This window comes from Bufo bufo, chromosome 3, assembly GCF_905171765.1.
Source record: "Bufo bufo chromosome 3, aBufBuf1.1, whole genome shotgun sequence".
Taxonomy (NCBI): domain Eukaryota; kingdom Metazoa; phylum Chordata; class Amphibia; order Anura; family Bufonidae; genus Bufo; species Bufo bufo.
In genome coordinates, this window is record NC_053391.1 from 409,268,333 (window position 1) to 409,292,713 (window position 24,381).

The window sequence follows — 24,381 nt, forward strand, 5'->3', positions numbered from 1 at the left end:
TAACATCATTAAAAAGTACAAGGCTGTTACCAGTTTATAATTATTCAAGACGTCTGTGGCGTATCACATAATGGAGGCCAGGTCGGACGGCACCAAGCGCGCACGCGCAGAGCCATAACGAGGCCCATGACACGCGCATCACGTGGCGCCTGACTCAAACAGAAATGGTCTGGAGCGCACTGCCAGCTAAGCCGGAATGCAAATGCGCTCCAGCGTGGAGCGCAACCGACCACCACCAACACTGCAATGGCATGGAATAATGGACGCAGCGCATTAATAAAAACAGTCCACGATAACAATCAACTATATCATTACCAAAAAGGGTGACATGATTGTGCAATAACATGATTATCCAGCTCTAATACACATTTTAAACTAAAAATATTAAAATATATATGTGAACGCCAATAATGCATGTGATAGTTCATATATAATAACCAATCAACACTATATGCATACCAATGATAAATACTTACAATACTGAAGGAGTACATAATAGAACAATATATCTACTCATCCCTATACACAGCGTGCACGAATTGAATCTTAGTGTATAATATGCATAAGCCTAATCTGCAATTTAGCAGAAGCAAATCATATAATTAACACCTATACAAAAATACTTAAAAAACGTGCGTGCAAGGAAATGTGAAATACATAGGAAAATAAAAGGATTAAATGAAACCGTGACAATCCATAGCGGTGTGTCATGCAGTGCTACCCATTGTGATAAAGTGCTATAGTGCTCATAAGTTCTGGTAGAAGAGTTAACTTCCAAAAAATATATATGCATAATTGATTACTAATTTTATACAAATAAGTTTTTTCATTAAATCATCCGACGTTCATATGACGCCAAGAAAAGAACGCAATCCCAACATCGCTGTGCCAGTCTGTTTTTCAGCCATTCCTAGAACCGTCAATCCCATTACCTTCCAAACAGCCTCCGAAAGCAAATATCACAACAGCCTAAATAAACTAAATAAAAACACGGTGTTAAAAAACTTGCAATCGTCAACAGACAAAGAGAAAAAAAAACACCAAAGAAAGAAACATCAATACAGTATTATAAATATGGTGAGAAAGATATTTCTTTGTTTAAACCCCCAGGTACCACACAATCCAATTCATAAATCCATCTCACCTCTTTTTGGGCCAACAGTTTCCTCCAATTTCCCCCTCGCAAGGAGATGAACACCCAATCGATGCCTCTAACTCGAAATCCAGAGCGGTCAGAGTTGTGAAATTCTTTAAAATGTCTACGGATAGATTTCAATTTAGTTAAATCCTTCTCCTCTTTTGCTCCCTCTATTCCTAAGACATGTTCCCGGACCCGTCTCCTCAATTTTCTTGAGGTCATACCCACATAAATAAGTTGGCATGGACATAATGCCAAGTATATCACCCCTGCTGAACTTTTTTCAAGGTTGGATCCAACCGTAACACCTCCCTCCCAATATTTCATCAGGGCAGATCTCACCTTTTTCCACTGAGGATTATATGTAGATATAAACCGCACCTTGTCATCTTGATCTTTTTGTAGTTTCTGACGAATTTGGAGGAGGTCATCTCTTTTCGTTGCCTTTGCTCTTTTATATCCTTGCATGTCTGACATCGAGGAACCAATGGGCGAGTTTATTTTAGAACTACTTGAGTTTGTACTCACCCTCAATTATTTTCTGTTTGGGGATGTCTTCTACCTGCAGCTCCAGGGGACAGCTATGGGGGCGGCCTGTGCGCCATCCATTGCTAATCTGTTCCTGGGGCTGTGGGAGAGGGAAGTCTTCCTTACAGACTCGATCCCCCATATTGGTGGGATCCAGATGTGGGCCCGCTACATAGATGATATTTTCATCGTGTGGCAGGGCTCACAGGCTGGATTCATCCAACTGATGGAATTATTGAACAAGAATGATTTGAATATTAAATTAACTTACAGGATTGAAAAATCAAGTTTGGATTTCCTTGATGTCAGAATTCTGGTTGATGAAGGAAAAGTGACTATGGATTTATTAAGAAAGGAGACCTCTACTAATGCATTACTTCATGCCAATTCATGTCACCCTCGAAATCTCATTTACAATATACCATACAGCCAGTTTTTGTGACTGAAGCGGATTTGTTCCACGGAGAAGTACTTGGAAGAACAAGCTTGTGACCTTTCAAATAGATTTCAGGAAAGAGGCTATCCAAGGACATGCACGATGCAAAGATATAAAAGAGCAACTAAAAAGGGAAGACCTCCTTCAAATACGTAAAAAACGACAAAAAGATCAAGACGACAAGGTGCGGTTTATATCTACATATAACCCTCAGTGGAAAAAGATGAGATCTGCCCTGATGAAATATTGGGAGGTGTTACGATTGGATCCAACCTTGGAAAAAGTTCTTCCTGTGGTTCCATCTATCACATATAGGAGATCAAAAAACATCTTTGTGAGGAACTACCATCCAGGTGAACATCCATCTAGTATCTTTGGATCCAAGGGCCCAAAATGGGGATGCTCCCCACGTGGGAAGTGCGTAGCTTGCACAAATGTTGATAGAGCATTTTTAGAATCCAGCGAAATTTAAAAAACAGTATATGATCACCTATAATATCACATGTGGTACACCAGGGGTGATATACTTGGCATTATGTCCATTCCAACGTATTTATGTGGGTATGACCTCAGGAGAATTGAGGAGACGGGTTTGGGAACATGTCTTAGGAATAGAGGGAGCAAAAGAGGAGAAGGATTTAACTAAATTGAAATCTATCCCTAAACATTTTAAAGAATTTCACAACTGACAGCTCTGGATTTCAAGTTAAAGGCATCGATTGGGTGTTCATCTCCTTGCGAGGGGGAAATTGAGGAAACTGTTTGTTCAAAAAGAGGCGAGATGGATTTATGAATTGGATTGTGTGGTACCTGGTGGGTTAAAAGAAGAAATATTTTTCTCACCATATTTATAATACTGTATTGATGTTTCTTTCTTTGGTGTTTTTCGTGGTTTTTTTTTTGTTTGTTTTTTGTTTCTCTTGGTCTGTCGACGATTGTTTTATGTAAGTTTTTTAACTCCGCGTTTTTATTTAGTTTATTTAGGCTGTGGTGATATTTGCTATCGGTGGCTGTTTGGAATATGATAGGATTGACGGTTCTAGGAATCCCTGGAGAACAGACTGGCACAGCGATGTTGGGATTGCGTTCTTTTCTTGGCATCATATGAACGTCGGATGATTTAATGAAAAAACTTCTTTGTATTTATTTAGTAATCAATTATGCATATATATTTTTTGGAAGTGAACTCTTCTACCAGAACATATGAGCACTATGGCACTTTATCACAATGGGTAGCACTGCATGACACACCGGTATGCATTATTGTCACTGTTTAATTTAATCCTTTTATTTTCCTATGTATTTCACATTTCCTTGCACGCACGTTTTTTAAGTATTTTTGTATAGGTGTTAATTATATGATTTGCTTCTGCTAAATAGCGGATTAGGCTTATGCATATTATACACTAAGATTCAATTCGTGCACGCTGTGTATAGGGATGAGTAGATATATTGTTGTATTATGTACTCCTTCAGTATTGTAAGTATTTATCATGGGTATGCATATAGTGTTGATTGGTTATTATATATGAACTATCACATGCATTATTGGCGTTTAAATATATATTTTAATTGTTATTTTTAGTTTAAAATGTGTATTAGAGCTGGATAATCATGTTATTGGACAATCATGTCACCTTTTTGGTAATGATATAGTTGAATCAATTTGATACATGCATGATTGCAGATTTAGTTGTATTTACAGGATAGTATTGATTAATTGTATATGTTATTGTGGACTGTTTTTATTAATGCGCTGCGTCCATTATTCCATGCTATTGCAGTGTTGGTGGTGGTCGGTTGCGCTCCACGCTAGAGCATACTTGCACTCTGGCTTACCCGGCGGTGCGCTCCAGCGTGAAGCGCACGACCATTTCTGTTTGAGTCAGGCGCCACATGATGCGTGCGTCATGGGCCTAGTTATGGCTCGGCGCGTGAGCGCTGGGTTCTGTCCGACCTGGCCTCCATTATGTGATACGCCACAGACATCTTGAATAATTATAAACTGGTAACAGCCTTGTACTTTTTAATGATGTTACGTGATGATAAGGGGGAGGTGTTCTATTGATTCTTTGTCCCCGGAAAAAGCCTATGTGGCGAAACGGTGTTGGGAGGAGGCGGCTGCAGAGTCGGAGTGCTACAGATGGTATTGATATGAATTGATTCTCTATCCTGCCCTTATATATGTACTTTAATTAAAAGACTCATATGTGGCCATTGTGCCCTGGGTGTTAGTAACGGTTTCATCGGGCATATTAAGATAGTGACCTAATTGTTTGATCATATTCTGAGGCTGACAGACTCTGCAATTTCCTGTTTGTCCTCTCTTGGGAGTATCAGCTGCTGCTATTCTAACTACATGTTTTTATATGTATTATATAAATTGAAAAGTATATTTTTTCTAAAATTGACGGAGGTAATTTATTCTTTGTGGGGTTTGTCTAATGGACTTTATTTCCTCCAGCCCATGTATTTATTAACGTCCGAGTTTATAATTTGGTGTGTACATTAAACATAAGGTAAGGGTTCAGCATTTAACCTCTTCCCGACAGCCTGCCATAAATTTAATTTGGGAGTCGGGGCATTTAAATATAGAGCCATAGCTGCCAGGTGCCTGCTGTTTTAAACAACAGACACCGGGACTAATGTATAAAATCGACCACAACATCGATCGCACATAGTTAACACCTCAGATGCCATGGTCAAATGTTAGCCGGGAGCTTAAAAACTCAGTAACACGCGCTCCCAGGTGTGTAACGGCTCCCCCTAACAGGGATCAGAGAGCCGGATGGTGTGTGTGGCAATGATCCGAGGCTGCCGCAGATAGGTTCCTATGGAGACCCTGCCTGTGGCTGGGCTCCACAGAAACAGAGAAATTCTCAGTCTGCAGTGAGAAAAGCAATCTAATGATTGCTTGTTCGAGTCCCCTAGGGGAACTATTAATAAAATGTAAAAGAAAGAAAAAAAAAAAGTTTTAAAAAATATTTCCCCAAAATTTTTATAAAACAAAATAAACACCATAGGCATCACCGCATGTGGCGAATGGTGTAATGGTAAAAAAAAAAAAAAAATCTAAATTGCCAATTTGCTATTTTTTGTCACTTCACAGTGCCTTAAAAAAACAAAAATACAAAAAAACAAAAATACAAAAAAACAAAAATACAAAAAAACAAACACTCCAAAATGGAATCAATAAAAACTACAGATTGTCCCACAAAAAATGAGCCCCCACACAGCCCGTAAACATAAAAATAAATAAGTTATGGGGGTCTTATTATGGCGATGTAGAGAGAAAAAAAAAGTGACCAAAGCTTTTTTTTTTTTTTCTCCAGTATTAAAATGCAAGAAGAACTACAGATACGTGGTATCGTTGTAATCGTATTGACTCGGAGAATGTAGGTTACAGGTCAGTTTTAGAGCATAGCAAATGCTGTAAAAACAAAACCCCTAAAACTGTTGTGGAATTTTTACAATTCCACCCCATTTTGAAACTTTTTCCAGCTTCCCACTACATCGTATGCAACAGTAAATGGTGCCAATAAAAAGTACAACTTGTACTGCAAAAAACAAGCCCTCATATGGCTATGAGAATGGAAAAAAAAAAAAAAATTATGGCTCTCGAAAGGATTGGAGTCAAAAATGAAAACGGAAAATGGCCCAGTCCTAAAGGGGTTAATTCAAATTCAAATTCTTATGTCCATATGGCCTAATGAAAGTCACAGAAGGGAGTCCCTTCTGGGGACCGCCCTTTTATGAGCCAGATCAAAAGGGCTGCTAAGTTAAAGCAGCTCTCACTTTGGCAGACCTGGCGAGAGGCTATGCAAATGAGCTCTTAGCAAACTCTTCCTCTAATGCCACCATGTAAGGCAACTATCCTATAAGTCAATGTTCAACCCTTTAAACAGGCCTTGAGACATAACTTGGATAATAATTAAGGGACCACCTCATCTGCAGACAGCTGTTTTGGGGTGATTTCCCCTCATCATTGCAGAGCAGAGATTACTGGCTCAACTGGGTAAGAGGCCTCGGTCAGGAAACATTGAGGGAGATTTTTCATCTCCCTTGCGCCAGAAAAGTGGCTTTAAAAAGTCGCAAGCTGTGTGTCTTCAACTTTTTGGCAAAAGGGGGCATGGCAAGGGTGGTAAAAGGGTGTGGCCAACAGCAGAGACAAATGTATCTTCGTTTACGCCAGCTTTCAGGTGCAAATGAAGCCAGAAATCTATGGCAACTCTGAGATGTCATAGATTTCTGTTTAGGTGCATGGACTGCTGGAGGATGCACCTCGTCATGAATGTGGCGCATCCTCTGACAGTCTTGATGTCTTGATAAATCTCCCCTTATATCTCCTTATGGAGAGAGCCTAAACAGTGTTAGGGGTCTTATAGGCCAGGCAACGCTCATCTGGGAAGAGTGTATGCAAATAAGCTCTTAGCAAACGCTGCCTCTGATGCCACAAGATGTAAGGTTGATATCCTATAAGTGAATAAGAGCTCGCTAAGACAGAACTTGGTAAGAGCTAATTTGCTTACCCTCTTCTCAGAATTGAAGAGGACCATTGCCTGGCCTATAAGACTCCTGACACTGTTTAGGCTCTCTCCATGAGGAGATATAGTTATCCCCGAATCCTGACCTAGGCCTCTCACCCAGTAAAGCCAGTACTCTACACTAATGAGGAGCAATCAAGCCCAAAACAGTCTGCAGATGAGGTGCTGGCTTAATTATTATCCAAGTCATGTCTCAAGGTCTGTTTAAAAGGTTAAACACTGACATACAGGACAACTACCTTACATCTTGTGGCATTGGAGGCAGAGCTTGCTAAGAGTTCATTTGCACACCATCTTCCTAGAATTCCAGGAGCATTGCCTACCTATAAGACTCCTCACTCCATTTAGGCACTCTCTACAGACGCTGCAGGTTAAAAGCTTCCAATAAACCTTCCTCCACTACTAATGTCTCCCTTGTTAGTCCTTTGTATGGATAACAGTTGGTCGTCCAGGTATCCACTGTGACTGTCTCATTGCTGGGGATGCTGCCTTTAGAGAAGGGGTTTACTTCATCTGACAAACCCTTTAAAGGGGTTTTCCAAGACTAGGTCATCAATAGCTGATCCGTGGTGGTCCAACACCCGGGACCCCTGCCGATCACCTGCTTAAGGCGGCAGTGGTGCTTGCAGTAGCGCCATAGCCTTCTCTCAGCTTTTCCTAGGCCAGTGATGACAAGTCCATTGGTCACGTGGCCTAGATGCAGCTAAGCCCCATAGAAGTGAATGGGACTGAGCACGATACCAAGCACAACCACTATCAAATATACGGCACTGTGTTTGGTAAGCTGAGGTAAGGCTGTGGCGCTCACAGGAGTGCCAGTGCCTTCTCAAACAGCTGATCGGAGGGGGTCCCAGGCGTTAGACTCCCACAAGTCAGATACTGATGACCTATCCAGAGTATTAATGTCTTGGAAAACCCTTTTGGATTACTTGTGCACTGCATTAATACCCCCATAGTCTAGGTACTAGAAGCCATATGTTTGTAATTTTGCTTAGACTTTCCCCTTTGTCCTCACACATTCTCACAATGTTTTCTACACTAAAATACAATCTAATCAAGGAGGATATGAAACCTTAAACGCTTCAAGCTCCTTTATCTTCTCCTCAGCTTCAGAAAGTTTCTCCTTTAATGCACCAATCTCCTTTTCCATGGGCATCACTACAGATCGAAGTTTTTCAGCATCTTCTTGGGCCTGTTTACAAAAAGAAAAAAATTATTTATATCATTTCAATAAACCTTTATGCTCAGTGTTTAATTGCATACACATTTAATGTGTGCGAGTGTGTATGTGTATATATATATATATATATATATATATATATACACATACATACATACATACATACACACACACACACATATACACATACACATACACACATATACACACACACACATACATACATACATACATACATACATACATATAGGCTTGGAAAGTATAGTTTGTAATTGGATTGAAAACAGGCTGAAGGACCATGTCCAGAGAGTTGTGGTCAATGATTCCTATTCAGAATGGTCCCAGGTTATAAGTGGTGTACCCCAAGATTCAGTGCTGCGCCCTCTATTATTTAATTTATTTATTAATGATATTGAGGACGGGATTAATAGCACCATATCTATTTTCGCAGATGACACTAAGCTGTGTAGAACTGTACGGTCCATGGAAGACGTCCATAAACTACAAGCTGACTTGAACACTCTGAGTGATTGAACTTCATTTGCCAACTTGATGCCCAATGTGGACAAATGTAAAGTTATGCATCTTGGTAGTAAAAATCTCTGTGCTTCATATGTCCTAGGTCAGTGATGGTGAACCTTTGGAGACACGGTGCCCAAACTACAACCCAAAACCCACTTATTTATATCAAAGTCCCAACCTGAATACCAATATAGTATATCTTCCATGTACTTTATCATTTAGCTATAATGGCCTGCATACATTCAGTGTTCCGCCTGTGCTGTTCATAGTGTGCCCTGTGCTGATGAATGGCAGGACAATTCTAAGGTATATTGGTACACCATAGACTTTACCAGGGCGTGGGTGCCTACAGAGAGGGCTCTGAGTGCCGCCTCTGGCACCCGTGCTATAGGTTCGCCACCACTGTCCTAGGTGATGTAACACTGGGAGAGTCCCTTATAGAGAAGGATTTGGGTGTCCTTGTAGATGGTAGATTAAATAACAGCATACAATTTCAATCAGCTGCTTCTAAGGCCACCAGGGTATTGTCATGCATTAAACGAGGCATGGATTCGTGGGGCAGGGATGTAATATTACCACTTTACAAGGCGATGGTGCGGCCCCATCTGGAATATGCAGTTCAGTTCTAGGCACCAGTCCATAGAAAGGATGCTCTGCAGCTGGAAAAAGTACAGAGGAGAGCAACTAAACTGATAGGGGCACGGAGGGTCTTAGGCTACTTTCACACTTGCGTTCAGAGCGGATCCGTCTGGTGTCTGCACAGACGGATCCGCTCCTATAATGCAAACGTTGGGATCCGTTCAGAACGGATCCGTCTGCATTATAGTTCAGAAAAAATTCTAAGTGTGAAAGTTAGTCAGACGGATCCGTCCAGACTTTACATTGAAAGTCAATGGGGGACGGATCCATTTGAAATTGCACCATATTGTGTCAACTTCAATCGGATCCGTCCCCATTGACTTACATTGTAAGTCTGGACGGATCCGTTTGGCTCCGCACGGCCAGGCGGACACCCGAACGCTGCAAGCTGCGTTTGGATGTCCGCCTGCTTAGCGGAACGGAGGCCAAGCAGAGCCATCCTGATGCATTCTGAGCGGATCCGCATCCACTCAGAATGCATTGGGGCTCTACGGATCTGTTCGGGGCGGCTTGTGAGAGCCTTCAAACGGAGCTCACAAGCGGAACCCCGAACGCTAGTGTGAAAGTAGCCTTAGTTATGAAGAAAGATTAAAAGAATTTAATTTATTTAGTCTTGAGAAGAGACGTCTAAGGGGGGACATGATTAACCTGTACAAGTATATAAATGGGCCATACAAAAAATACGGTGAAAAACTGTTCCATGTCAAATGCCCTCAAAAGGGTGCACTGCCTCCGACTGGAGAAGAAAACGTTCAGTCTCCAGAAGCGTCAAAGCTTCTTTACAGTAAGAACTGTGAATATGTGGAATAGATTTCCTCAGGACGTGGTCACAATAGGAACAGAGGATAGTTTAAAAAAGGGTTTAGGTTGAATTCTTAAAAGTAAATGACATTAATGCTTATAAAAATGTGTAGAAATCTAGTCTCACTTCCTTCTGGGATTCACATCCCCACATGTCCCTTGGCTGAACTTGATTGACTTATGTCTTTTTTTCAACCGTATTGATACGGTTGAAAAAAAGACATAAGTCAATCAAAACAGAAGTATTGGAATGCATTGTAAAAGGGATTAGACCCCCAAAAGTTGAAGTCCCAAAGTGGGATAAAAATAAAGTAAAAAAAAGTCCGTCCCCCCCAAAAAATTAAAAATTTCAAGAAAAATATAACAAAAACGTAATTTTCCCCAAATAAAGTTTTAAAAAAAATTGGTAAAAAATAGGGAAAAAAAGAAAAGAAGACATATTAGGTATCGCCACGTCCGTACGGACCGGCTCTATAAACATATGACATGACCTAACCCCTCAGATGAACACCGTAAAAAATAAAAACTGTGCTAAATAAACCATTTTTTTGTGACCTTACATCATAAAAAGTACAACAGCAAGCGATCAAAAAGGCGTTTGCCCACCAAAATAGTACCAATCTAACCGTCACCTCATCCCGCAAAAAATGAGCCCCTACCTACCTGAGACAATCGCCCAAAAAATAAAAAAACTATGGCTCAGAATATGGAGACACTAAAACATCATTTTTTTTGTTTTAAAAAAGCTGTTATTGTGTAAAACTTACATAAATAAAAAAAGTATACATATTAGGTATCGCAGCGTCCGTAATAACTTGCTCTATAAAAATATCACATGACCTAACCCCTCAGATGAATACCGTAAAAAATAAAAACGGTGTAAAAAAAGCCATTTTTTGTCACCTTACATCACAAAAAGTGTAATAGCAAGCGATCAAAAAGTCACACGCACCCCAAAATAGTGCCAATAAAACAGTCATCTCATCCCGCAAAAATCATACCCTACCCAAGGTAATCGCCCAAAAACTGAAAGAATTATGGCTCTCAGACTATGGAAACACTAAAACATGATTTTTTTTGTTTCAAAAAAGAAATCATTGTGTAAAAGTTGCATAAATTTAAAAAAATATATATACATATTAGGTATCGCCGCATCCGTCACAACCTGGTCTACAAAAATATTACATGATCTAACCTGTCAGATGAATGTTGTAAATAACAAAAAATAAAAACAGTGCCAAAACAGCTATTTCTTGTTACCTTGCCTCACAAAAAGTGTAATATAGAGCAACCAAAAATCATATGTACCCTAAACTAGTACCAACAAAACTACCACCCTATCCCGTAGTTTATAAAATAAGGTCACTTTTTTGGAGTTTCTACTCTAGGGGTGCATCAGGGGGGCTTCAAATGGGACATGGTGTAAAAAAAACCAGTGCAGCAAAATCTGCCTTCCAAAAACCGTATGGCATTCCTTTCCTTCTGCGCCCTGCCGTGTGCCCGTACAGCAGTTTACGACCACATATGGGGTGTTTCTGTAAACTACAGAATCAAGGCCATAAATATTGAGTTTTGTTTGGCTGTTAACCCTTGCTTTGTAACTGGAAAAAAATTATTAAAATGAAAAATCTGGCAAAAAAGTGAAATTTTTAAATTGTATCTCTATTTTCCATGAATTCTTGTGGAACACCTAAAGGGTTAACAGAAGTTTGTCAAATCAATTTTGAATACCTTGAGGGGTGTAGTTTCTTAGATGGGATCACTTTTATGGAGTTTCTACTCTAGGGGTGCATCAGGAGGGCTTCAAATGGGACATGGTGTAAAAAAAAAAAAAACAGTCCAGCAAAATCTGCCTTCCAAAAACCGTATGGCATTCCTTTCCTTCTGCGCCCTGCCGTGTGCCCGTACAGCAGTTTATGACCACATATGGGGTGTTTCTGTAAACTACAGAATCAGGGCCATAAATATTAAGTTTGGTTTGGCTGTTAACCCTTCCTTTGCTAAAGTAAAAAAAAAATATTAAAATGGAAAATCTGCCAAAAAAGTGACATTTTGAAATTGTATCTCTATTTTCCATTGATTCTTGTGGAACACCTAAATGGTTAACAAAGTTTGTAAAATCTGTTTTGAATACCTTGAGGGGGGTAGTTTATAGAATGGGGTAATTTTTGGGTGGTTTCTATTATGTAAGCCTCGCAAAGTGACTTCAGACCTGAACTGGTCCCTAAAAATTGGGTTTTTGAAAATTTCAGGAAAATTTCAAGATTTGCTTCTAAACTTCTAAGCCTTGTAACATCCCCAAAAAATAAAATATCATTCACAAAATGATCCAAACATAAAGTAGACATATCGGGAATGTAAAGTAATAACTATTTTTGGAGATATTACTATGTATTATAGAAGTAGAGAAATTGAAACTTGGAAATTTGCAATTTTTTACTAATTTTTGGTAAATCTGGTATTTTTTTTATAAATAAAAATGATTTTTTTTTTAACTTCATTTTACTAGTGTCATGAAGTACAATATGTGACGAAAAAACAATCTCAGAAAGGCCTGGATAAGTCAAAGCGTTTTAAAGTTATCACCACTTAAAGTGACACTGGTCAGATTTGCAAACATTGGCCAAGTCCTTAAGGTGAAATAGGGCTGAGTCCTTAAGGGGTTAAAGTGATAAACCACCTTTAAGCAGCTTTCTGACATATAAATAAGTCATTGTTTATCGTTATGAAGTTATATTTCAATCTTTTATTCTTACTTTGGGCTGTCTTTTGAGCAGCTTTGATCTCAAAGTTCAATAAGTTGAAGTTTAGAATTCAGCGTAGGCAAACTAACATTGTAAGTTGTGGGAGCGCCATCTTGGGCAATTTGGGTCTAGCAAGTGCCATATGGAAAAGAAAATGCATTTGTTTTCTTGCAGGCGATTTGTGATGGTGATCTGGACACTTGATTCAGCTGGTTTCTGTACTGTATGTCGACAAACTGGTTAATGGTCATGAAATCCTGCAAGACCAGCATCAGACTGGTTCAAGTAAAGAATGTTCAGAGGACAAAACAACTAAACGTCTGGAATGTCACATCACAGCCATTGAAAAGTTTTATGTTAGGTTAACTCTGTATACAAGACATTTCAAAATGGTTCTGTACTGAAAGGAAGGAAAAAAAAAAAAAAACTTTAAAATGTCAGTGACATATCAAAGGTTTTTGATTGGTGGGAATCCGAGTACATAGACCCCCGCCAATCTCTAGAGCGAGGAAAAAGAAGCACTGACACAAAGGACTGTCTCTCCTCACTGCCAGGAGACGGACTCAAGATCAGCTCACAGACTTTCTATTGTTCCGGTATTCAGCAGGAACAGACAGAACTCTGTATGAGGGCTTGTTTCTCCTCATTCTAGCGATCGGTGGGGGTCTCAGCACTTAAGACTCCCACTGATCAAAACCTTTTCCTAAGTACAGGTACACTTTAAACGTGGTTGAATAATAAAACCAGGAGAAGCCATTTAGGTTCTGGGACAATGTATTATATATTAATTTTGGATAACCACTGTTTAGCCAATTTGTCCCTTAATGCCAATGTGCTTTTTAATCCAAGTTAAAATTCAAGTGAGAGATATCTCCCATCTATGCCTGAATGAATAAAGAATTTACAGCATAAGATAACAAAAGTAATGAAGTGGTGTCTCACGAAATCTGCATACCTTTTTCATATCATTTTCCAGGTTTTCCTCTTGCTGACCTTCGGAAAGTCGCCTCCTAAGCTCTGCAATTTCCCGTTCAACAGACTCCCTGTACTGCCCCCACTGGCCTCGCTCCTGCTCCAATCTGCGATGAAACTGAAGTTCATACTCTCGCAGAGTGTCTAAGAGAGATATTCAGAAATAAAAGAAAGCATGATACAATTACCGTAATTAAGACTGAAACTTGAAAAAAAGAAAAATGCTTGGAGTCTTTCAGGATAGCGTCTCCCATCACAAAAGTGTTAAAGCTGATCCCGTACATGCTATTAAAATATAACATTTAAGTTGGTACAAAAAAGCAAAAATATGCGCTGGGGAAAAACATTCATTTTTCATTCTTGACTTATTACCCAACATTTATTTTTGCCTTTTTGTACTGTTGGCGTTAGTTAAGTGTTGAAAATACTTGTGTATATATTGACTGGTTTGTTTCTGTAGTTGGGTTTACTTTCAATATCGTAAGTCGGCATCCAGCTCTGGACACAGGAATGAAATTGTAACTGTAAGGCCTCTATCACACGGGCGTCGCGTGTGAGGGCCGGATAGCACGCGGGTGCATCGCGGGAAAATGCGCGATTTTTCCGCGCGAGTGCAAAGCGTTTTAAAGCGTTTTGCAAGCGCGTGAGAAAAATTGGCATGTTTGGTACCCAGACCCGAACCCGGACTTCTTCACAGAAGTTCGGGTTTGCCTTAGGTGTTGTGTAGATTTTATTATTTTCCCTTATAACATGGTTATAAGGGAAAATAATAGCATTCTTAATACAGAATGCTTAGTAAAATAGGGCTGAAGGGGTTAAAAAAATTAAATAAAAAATAATTTAACTCACCTCATCCAATTCTTCTTCTTTGATGACCTGGGAGCAAAAGGACCTTTGGTGACGTCACCATGTGATGGACCATGTGATGAGCGCAGTGACGTCACCAAAGGTTCTTTTCCTCCCAGGTCATCATGGAGGTCATCATCACTAGCCGGGCAGCGCGAACAAGTGGATGAGGAGAGTTTATTTATTTAACCCCTCCATCCCTATTTTACTATGCATTCTGTATTAAGAATGTTATTATTTTGCCTTATAACCATGTTATAAGGGAAAATAATAAAGATCGGGTCCCCATCCCGATCTTTCAAGCAACCCCATTCACTTCTATGGGGCCTGCGTTGCGTGAAAAACGCACAATTTAGAGCATGCTGCGATTTTCATGCAACGCACAAGTGATGCATGAAAATCACCGCTCATGTGCACAGCCCCATAGAAATGAATGGGTCCGGATTCAGTGCGGGTGCAATGCGTTCACGTCACGCATTGCACCTGCGCGGAAAACTCGCCCGTGTGAAAGAGACCTAATTGCTGCAGTTTGCAGGTTATGCATAACTTCAGATGAAAAGTTTGTGACCAGGTGATATTTTAGTACTAGGAAATGGCAGAAGGAACAGGGGATAAATATCTCCAAAGGAGAAACTGATTAAAGGCGTGTTCTCAATTTGATATAGCTCAAGAGCAGTATGAAATAAAGGTAACATTTATTTTCTTATGAGAACCACAAGTATGGGAGCTAAGCACTACCTGTTACTCCCCAGTTAATGGATGGCGACTCTGGTTTAAGTCATCAGCCAAATGTACCATACCTTTCATAATAGCCTGGAGCGAAGCCACCTCTTCCTGCCATTGTTTTTTCACTTCATCAATGGCTTCTTGCTTTGTGCTCTCAGACACTGTAGCTATAGCTTTGATGTTCTCCATCTCGCCTTGTGCTTGTGATAGCTGGAGCTTCAGCTGAGCTATTTCTTCTTGGGATGCTTGAATGATACCATGCTGCCGTTTTAAGTCCTCTGCACAGGAATGAATCAACATAGAAAATATATTAGTTTCTTCTTAATTATTAGTTGATTATTGTATTTGCAAATTCAAGTGTTGGTTCACCTTGACCTTTAGTACTCTAAGGCCTCATGTCCATATTTTGGTCCCTTTCGTGTGCATTCTGCATTTTTCTCACTCCCATCAATAGAAATTATTATTGTTTTCTGCAATATGGACCAGAATAGGCCATGTTCTATAATTTACTGAATGGCCCCATATATTCACAAAAAACAAGGCCCCGTCAACAAACGCAGATACCACACAGATGAAAAATACGGTTGTTGTGTGAATGAAGCCTAACAGGCATACCTTCCTTTTCATATTTAGTAGCAATTTTGAGCAATATGTGAAAGTAAAAATGTTGCAGACTCCTTCTTGGAATCTGTATGTGATTTATCAGTACTCTACAAAATTCTAATTACTTTAAAGGGAACCTGTCACCGGGATTTTGTGTATAGAGCTGAGCATATGGATTGCTAGATGGCCGCTAGCACATCTGCAATACCCAGTCCCCATAGCTCTGTGTGCTTTTATTGTGTAAAAACAACCATTTGATACATATGCAAATTAACATAAAAGAGTCATATCTTACTTGTGTGACGAGAGAAGAGTCATATTTTCAAGCTCTGACTCATCTCAGGTTAATTTGCATATGTATCAAATCGGTTTTTATACACAATAAAAGCACACAGAGCTATGGGGACTGGATATTGCGGATGTGCTAGCGGCCATCTAGCAACCCATGTCCTCAGCTCTATACCCAAAATCCCGGTGACAGGTTCCCTTTAAGGGGGCTGTTCAATTTTGGCTATACCTTTTTTAAGAATATGGTGGTCACCTGGTAACCCAAATATCACCTGTAATGGTCAGGGAAACCTAGCAGCAGAAATGTGATTCAACAGCAGAGATGCCAGGTATAGTCCTCATCTCCTACAATGTGTCCCTGCACAGTCTGACAATGGCAGCTCTGACTGGGTAGAGTGAGTCTGTGCAGGTACACCCACCCCCCAACTGGTTACCACCCCTCTGTACCCTTACTGCAGACTGCTAGCAATTCATTCCTATCTTCTAGCAGAAATAATAGAGGAATGGCACAACATACAGCCAAAAGAATAGATGTTTCAGAACTGCTATTACATGGGGAATGCATGAAGCTATTAAAACAGGCATGTCAGAAAAGGTGACAGGTCCTCTTTAAAGGGGATTTGCAGCACTTAAAAATCTGATCCTAGTCCAGCGAATGGATATACAGTCTCAAATAGGGTTGATGAATATAAATCCAACTCCAGCAATTAACCTAACCCTTAAAATATATATACTTTAATTATACACTCTAAAATGTGGAATAGTAGACACACAGAACACCAATCACTGAGTGAACTCAGATGATACCACGGCAGGCAGCTATATCTGTATCAAAAAGGGTGGGGGGCTATCCCTATGAACTCACCCTGGTCTAATGCTCAGCCCAGGAACGACCCCTTATGGTGGGGACTCCCTGTCCTCGAACCTGGGCTAATAGAGTCCTACAATAGCCCTAATGTCAGGGTAAGGATTAAATAGGTGCCTGCAGGTAGAAGGTACAAATGAATAGACAAACGTTACATACACATACTCCTATAAAGATAGGGTCAGTTGATGGACTATGTATACAACCCTAATGCTGTAATATGACAGCCAGAAGGTACATAGTGCATCAAGGTGTACGTAATTGAATACACCCATAAATTGATATACACAGAAAAAATACCCCAAAAGCGTTTCCCCCACTGTGTGGGATCATCAGGGGGTTAATAAGCTCATAGATACCGGATATCAATAATGATGTGCCGATACCCATAACTTGGGTGCGGACCACCAGTAATGATATATTAGTGTCCGTAATACATTAACGATGATGAGGGAGCCATTCAATGATGGTAGGAGGAGATCAAAGAATCATTAGGACCTAATGCAAACTATAACAAAGATAACTAGTCCGAAATCGATATCCACTGAAATTACATTTCCATGGAGGCATCTGTGGAGGAGAAAAAATATGTGGTATAGAACAAGAGTCTAAAACCTCCACCTCCACCAGTGGCCACCTCTATTGAAGCCAGAACTCAGTTTCTACACTCAACACGAAGGTCCAACGAATGCTAGATGGCATCCATATACTTAGATGACCTAAATCAGGAAAGTACATGTTCAATTTCAACCAGACATAGCAGGAATGATGGAGACTAAGGGGGACTGTGTATCCCTACTTACGGTTAGTCGTCCATCTCTAAAGTGGAGAGTCCTGCTCTTCCAAAGGCCCGCTACTATATGCGCACCATGCTCCCCTATTTAGAAGCACTCCTCATATTCAAAGTTTCCCGCCCCCAATCACCGATGTATCCGCGTCGCCCGTCAGTTAACGTCAATTCCAGTCACTGGGATAGGTCATTTCTGGCTAACGGAACGCAAGTTGGTTCTCAGTCCGTACGCGCATATCCGGTCACGTGTTTCCGGTAAATGGAACACAGTGGACCGCAAGTGCAGTCCCGGTCACGTGTTTTCTGAGAATGCAATACAGTGGACCGCAGATCTAACCGGAAAAATACTTATTCCAGATAGTAGAGGTACCTACTGGCAAATAGAATGTCCTTACCATAAAAGATAAATATAAATAGCAGCTATAGCCGGCGCAAAGACAACACTGAGGCACTATATACCCTGAGGGGGATATACAGCTCAGAAATGACCAGTCCAGGGGGAATCTATATGGGGAACTTCAAAAAGGTTATGAGGTGCAGTGATTTATAGAACCATGGTCTGATACTATCCAGGGACACCTTCCTTTGATTAAAGAGGGTGTCACATATGACAATGAATAGGTAAAATTCATTGAGCTAGATATTATACAATTATAAGATGCTTCCCGCATCTGGCCGGTAAGGCGATACAAAATTTGACTATGGGCCCGGCCATGTTGGACAGAGGCAACCAGGGCAGGGCACTAGCTATTTTATTATTAACCGTCAGAGAAACCAGGAGGAAGTCAGTCTCTCATTAATCCCATGGAGGGACTGGGACCGGAACCTATGTATCCATTCACATTCCTTCTGCAGGATCTTCCTGTCCCAGTCACCCCCCCCCCCCCCCGGGGGGAAGGAGGAACCAATTCAAGAACCGAGAATTGTAAACATCTCGGGTCTCCCCCGTGATGATCATTTACATGTAATGCCATTGGTGTTGCATTCTTCTTCATTATGTCATTCACATGTTCAAGGATCCTTCTTCTCAGCTCTCTCACTGTTTTCCCCATATAGTCCATTGGACACGTACATTGGCAGATGTAAATTGCCCCTTTGCTCCTACAGTTAATGAAATCCCTAACCTGAAAGGGCTGACTGGTCACAGAGCACATAATAGTCTTGGATGTTGAGAGAAATTCACATGCCTTACAAAAACCACATCTAAGCACACAGATAGGTTTACGATCCGACCATGTACCACTTTTTACCGGAGGTGTGAAGTGGCTGTGCACCAGGCGATCTTTTATGCTTTTACCACGCCGATATGTGACAGAGGGGTGCTCAGTGACAACATCGGATAGATCGGAGTCCATCCGCAAAATAGACCAGTATTTTTTCAGGACATTAATCACCTCCTGATTGGCTACGTCAAAAGTGGAGATAATTCGCAGCGGTTGAGGTCTATCAAGGGCTCTATGTCTTGGGACCAGCAGGTCAGTACGACTCTTCCCCTGGGCGTGTTTAAAGGCCTCATTCAAAACTGACTGTGGGTATCCCCTAGCCCTGAATCTGTCCTGTAGTCCTTGCTTCACTGAAGAAGGATTCGCCCTCAGAGCAGTTCCTCCTGACTAGGAGATATTGACCCCTGGGTATGCCCCGTTTAAGGGAGACATGATGATGACTATTCCAGTGGAGCAGGGAGTTAGTGGCCGTGGCTGTCCTGTGTATATTTGTCACAAGTCTGTCCCCCTCTTTAGTCACCCGCACATCTAAAAAGGTGATAGTGTTAGAATCGAGTTCATAGGTAAATCGGAGGCCAATATCGCTGATATCAAGGTCATCAATAAACCTTTTAAACTCCCCCGATCCACCTTTCCAGACCAAGAAGATGTCGTCAATGTAGCGTGTCCAAAATACAATATTGTCAGCCCACCAGGCAGTCTGGTCAGGGAAAACACACAAGTGTCCTCCCACCAGCCCAGGAGGAGGTTGGCATAAGAAGGGGCACAGGGGCTACTCATTGCCGTCCCCCTGAGCTGGTGGTAGAAATGTGCATTAAAGAGAAAAAAAATTATGCGTAAGCGTAAATTCCAATAGCTGTAGGGTAAAGACATTGTGTAAACTACAGTGTGTGCCTCTTGTCCTCAAAAAGTATTCAACGGCTATAAGTTCATAATGGTGTGGGATGGAGCTGTAGAGCGACTCTACATCGATGCTCGCTAGTACACAGTCAGGGTCCAGGTTGAGTGCTTCGATCTTATTGAGGAAGTCCATCGTGTCCCTCGTGTAAGCGGGTAGGGACACAACAAACTGCCTCAGAATCTGGTCAAGGTAGATACCACAGTTTTGTGTCATGGAATTAACCCCCGAGACAATTGGGCGACCCCTGAGTGGTGTGATACCTTTGTGTATCTTAGGCAATCCATAGAAGGTCGCTATACATGGGTTTACAGGATAGAGAAACTCATACTCAGATAGGCTAATAACCTTATTGTTAAGACCCCCCAGAAGTATCAATTTTAAGTCCTCCAGAAAGGACGGAGTAGGATTTGAGGATAGTATCCTGTATCCATCCTTATCCTTCAAGAGGTCAAGACACATAAGCAGATAAGGCATCCTGGTTAAGAATAACCAGATTGCCGCCTTTATCGGACGGTTTGATGATGATGGAATCATCTTTCTCCAGGGACCTTAATGCCTGCATTTCAGCAAGAGAGATTAAAGGTCCTGGGATCGATTTTACCCAGTCGGTCCAGGTTGGTGATGACCATCTGGAGGAAGATGTCAACACACTCATAGTTTGAGGGGGGTGGCATCCTTTTGGATTTTCAAGGTTTCAATGTGGTGAAGGGACCCTTCCCTGGGTCACGTGTACTCTCCTCACCCAGATCTGTAAGAGTCTGAAGGTCCATGAAATCCCCCTCATCCAGTCCAAGGCTCTCACAAGTCTATCTGAGGTTTTTTTTAAAAAAATTGGTTTTTGTAAGGCATGTGAATTTCTCTCAACATCCAAGACTATTACTATTACTATGACTATGACTATTACGTGCTCTGTGACCAGTCAGCCCTTTCAGGTTAGGGATTTCATTAACTGTAGGAGCAAAGGGGCAATTTACATCTTCCAATGTACGTGTCCAGTGGACTATATAGGGAAAACAGTGAGAGCTGAGAAGAAGGATCCTTGAACATGTGAATGACATAATGAAGAAGAATGCAACACCAATGGCATTACATGTAAATGATCATCACGGGGGAGACCAGAGATGTTTACAATTCTCGGTTCTTGGATTGGTTCCTCCTTCCCCCCCCCCCGGGGGGGGGGGGGGGGGGGTGGAGGGACTGGGACAGGAAGATCCTGCAGAAGGAATGCGAATGGATACATAGGTTCCGGTCCCAGTCCCCCCACGAGATTAATGAGAGACTGACTTTCTCCTGTTTTCTCTGACTGTTAATAATAAAATAGCTAGTACCCTGCCCTGGTTGTCTCTGTCCAACATGGCCGGGCCCATGGTAAAATTTAGTATCCCCTTACTGGCCAGATGCGGGAAGCATCTTATAATTGTATAATATCTAGCTCAATGAATTTTACCTATTCATTGTCATATGTGACACCCTCTATAATCAAAGGAAGGTGTCCCTGGATAGTATCAGACCATGGTTCTATAAATCACTGCACCTCATAACCTTTTTGAAGTCCCCGTCCCTGTTCCTATATAGATTCCGCCTGGACTGGTCATTTCTGAGCTCTATATCCCCCTCAGGGTATATAGTGCCTCAGTGTTGTCTTTGCGCCGGCTATAGCTGCTGTTTATTTTTATCTTTTATGGTAAGGACATTCTATTTGCCAGTAGGTACCTCTACTATCTGGAATAAGTATTTTTCCGTTTAGATCTGCGGTCCACTGTATTGCATTCTCAAAAAACACGTGACCGGAACTGCACTTGCGGTCCACTGTGTTCCATTTACCGGAAACACGTGACCGGATATGCGCGTACGGACTGAGAACCAACTTGCGTTCCGTTGGCCGGAAATGACCTATCCCAGTGACCGGAAGTGACTTTAACTGAGGGGCGACACTGATACATCGGTGATTGGGGGCGAGAAACTTTGAATATGAGGAGTGTTTCTAAATAGGGGAGCATGGTGCGCATATAGTAGCGGGCCTTTAGAGGAGCAGGACGCTCCACTTTAGAGATGGACGACTAACCGTAAGTAGGGATACACAGTCCCCATAAGTCTCTATCATTCCTACTATGTCTGGTTGAAATTGAACATGTACTTTCCTGATTTAGGTCATCTAAGTATATGGATGCCATCTAGCATTCGTTGGACCTTCGTGTTAAGTGTAGAAACTGAGTTCTGGCTTCAATAGAGGTGGTCACTGGTGGAGGTTTTAGACTCTTGTTCTATACCACATTTTTTTCTCCTCCACAGATGCCTCCATGGAAATTTAATTTCAGTGGATATCGATTTCGGACTAGTTATCTTTGTTATGGTCTGTATTAGATCCTAATGATTCTTTGATCTCCTCCTACCATCATTGAATGGCTCCCTCATCATCGTTAATGTATTACGGACACTAATATATCATTACTGGTGGTCCGCACCCAAGTTACGGGTATCGGCACATCATTATTGATATCCGGTATCTATGAGCTTATTAACCCCCTGATGATCCCACACAGTGGGGGAAATGCTTTTGGGGTATTTTTTCTGTGTATATCAATTTATGGGTGTATTCAATTACGTACACCTTGATGCACTATGTACCTTCTGGCTGTCATATTACAGAATTAGGGTTGTATACATAGTCCATTAACTGACCCCATCTTTATAGGAGTATGTGTATGTAACGTTTGTCTATTCATTTGTACCTTCCACCTGCAGGCACCTATTTAATCCTTACCCTGACATTAGGGCTATTGTAGGACTCTATTAGCCCAGGTTCGAGGACAGGGAGTCCCCACCATAAGGGGTCGTTCCTGGGCTGAGCATTAGACCAGGGTGAGTTCATAGGGATAGCCCCCACCCTTTTTGATACAGATATAGCTGCCTGCCGTGGTATCATCTGAGTTCACTCTCAGTGATTGGTGTTCTGTGTGTCTACTATTCCACATTTTAGAGTGTATAATTAAAGTATATATATTTTAAGGGTTAGATTACTTGCTGGAGTTGGACTTAAAAATCTGATCCATAAGAATTCCCAAGAGTCATGTCAATATATGAACATGCACATTCCCCATATAAGCAACCTTCGATACATCACCCTATATTATCCCTAATCCCTCTATTAAGAGCTAGCCAAGGACTACACACTTCTGATCTATCCATCCAAAGGCCCCAGATATTTTCAAATTTCGACAAGCAATTACGCTTAATATATACCCCTCTCTCCAACCTTAATACAACATTCAATCTTGCAATAAATTCAGCGGTATTAGAAGGAAGACGCTGTATCCATTTAGCAGCCAACGTTTTACGTGCCTGATATAATATTCTATTAATTCCAGCGACAATATAATCTTGTAAATTATCAGTGTCAAAAATACCAAGCATTTTATTTACAGTTGGTGACTAGGACCATAGATGTCCCTGATTAACATGTGTTACTAAATCTAAAATTTAACATTTATTACTTATCCTTAAAATGTTTAGAACTCTACTATTAAAATAATCAGCTATGCCTGCTTAATATGTATCAATAATGCCAGGGAGTCTGATTGCTAAATTAATCCACTAGAGGGCACTTGTCGCTTATGGCTGTTAAGTCTCTCTTGCCTTTTATTACGGCATCACAGTACTCAGTTGGTGCGCTCTGTTATTGGCACAGTGCGCTACTTTTCAACAGCGATTGTCCTCATAAGATGCACTATTTCTACTTGTATTCCTATCAGACCACTCTCTGAGCTAGGCATAAACTGGCTAAAACACGCTATCTGCCCCCCGACATGTTTCGCCAAACACTTGGCGTCTTCAGGGGTTTGGGCAGTGCCCAAACCCCTGAAGACAACAAGTGTTTGGCGAAACATGTCGGGGGGCAGATAGCGTGTTTTAGCCAGTTTACTGCCCAAACCCCTGAAGACGCCAAGTGTTTGGCCAAATAAAATGTATATACAGTCCCAACACGTGTTAGGGAGATATATGTAAAGGTAGTTAAAAATACTAAGCAGACACATTCTAGGATCAAGAACATATTGTGCACTATATATCTTGTTAATTAACATTATTACGTCACTCCAATACCGTTTTAGGGCATTGCAGCTCTGTAACATATGGAATAGTCCAGCCTCTTCCTCACGACATATCGGGCACCTGGAATCTCCTCTATATCCGATTTTAAAAAGAAGCGCTGGGGTTTTATACGTCCTGTGCAACATATACAATTGTGATAATGTAGCCGCTTCACTAAGGGACAAAGTTGGGGTCAGAGCCAATGTTTCCTCCCACTGGGTATCGGTTATTTCACCCACATCCTTTTCCCATTGCATTTTTACCTTAAGAGGAAACTTTTTCAAATGCTCTCCCAAGAGCTCAAGGTAGATAGTCGAAATAGCTCTTTTGGCTGAACCCACCTCAACTATCTTACTAAGTATTCAACTAGAAGTGAACTGCAAAGATATCGTTTTGGATTGTGACTCAAGAGCATGTCTTAATTGCAAGTATTTATAAATATGAACGGAAGATAGACTGAACTCCAAACTTAACTGCTGAAACTGTTTCAAAATACCTTGAGAATATAACTGACTAATATTCCAAAGGCCACTCCTTTCCCATTGG

At 41.1% G+C, this 24,381-nt stretch overlaps 1 protein-coding gene across 2 annotated transcripts in view; it reads right to left on the bottom strand.

Moving 5' to 3' along the window:
* RABEP1 (rabaptin, RAB GTPase binding effector protein 1) overlaps positions 1-24,381 on the bottom strand; it is a 123,563-nt gene that overhangs the window by 44,658 nt on the left and 54,524 nt on the right. For both annotated transcript variants that reach the window (XM_040424868.1, XM_040424869.1), the window contains exons 3-5: positions 15,151-15,354; positions 13,488-13,648; positions 7,719-7,838 (exon numbers count right to left, since the gene is read on the bottom strand). In XM_040424868.1, the coding sequence (XP_040280802.1) occupies positions 7,719-7,838; positions 13,488-13,648; positions 15,151-15,354 (485 nt within the window). The remainder of the gene's footprint in view (positions 1-7,718; positions 7,839-13,487; positions 13,649-15,150; positions 15,355-24,381) is intronic.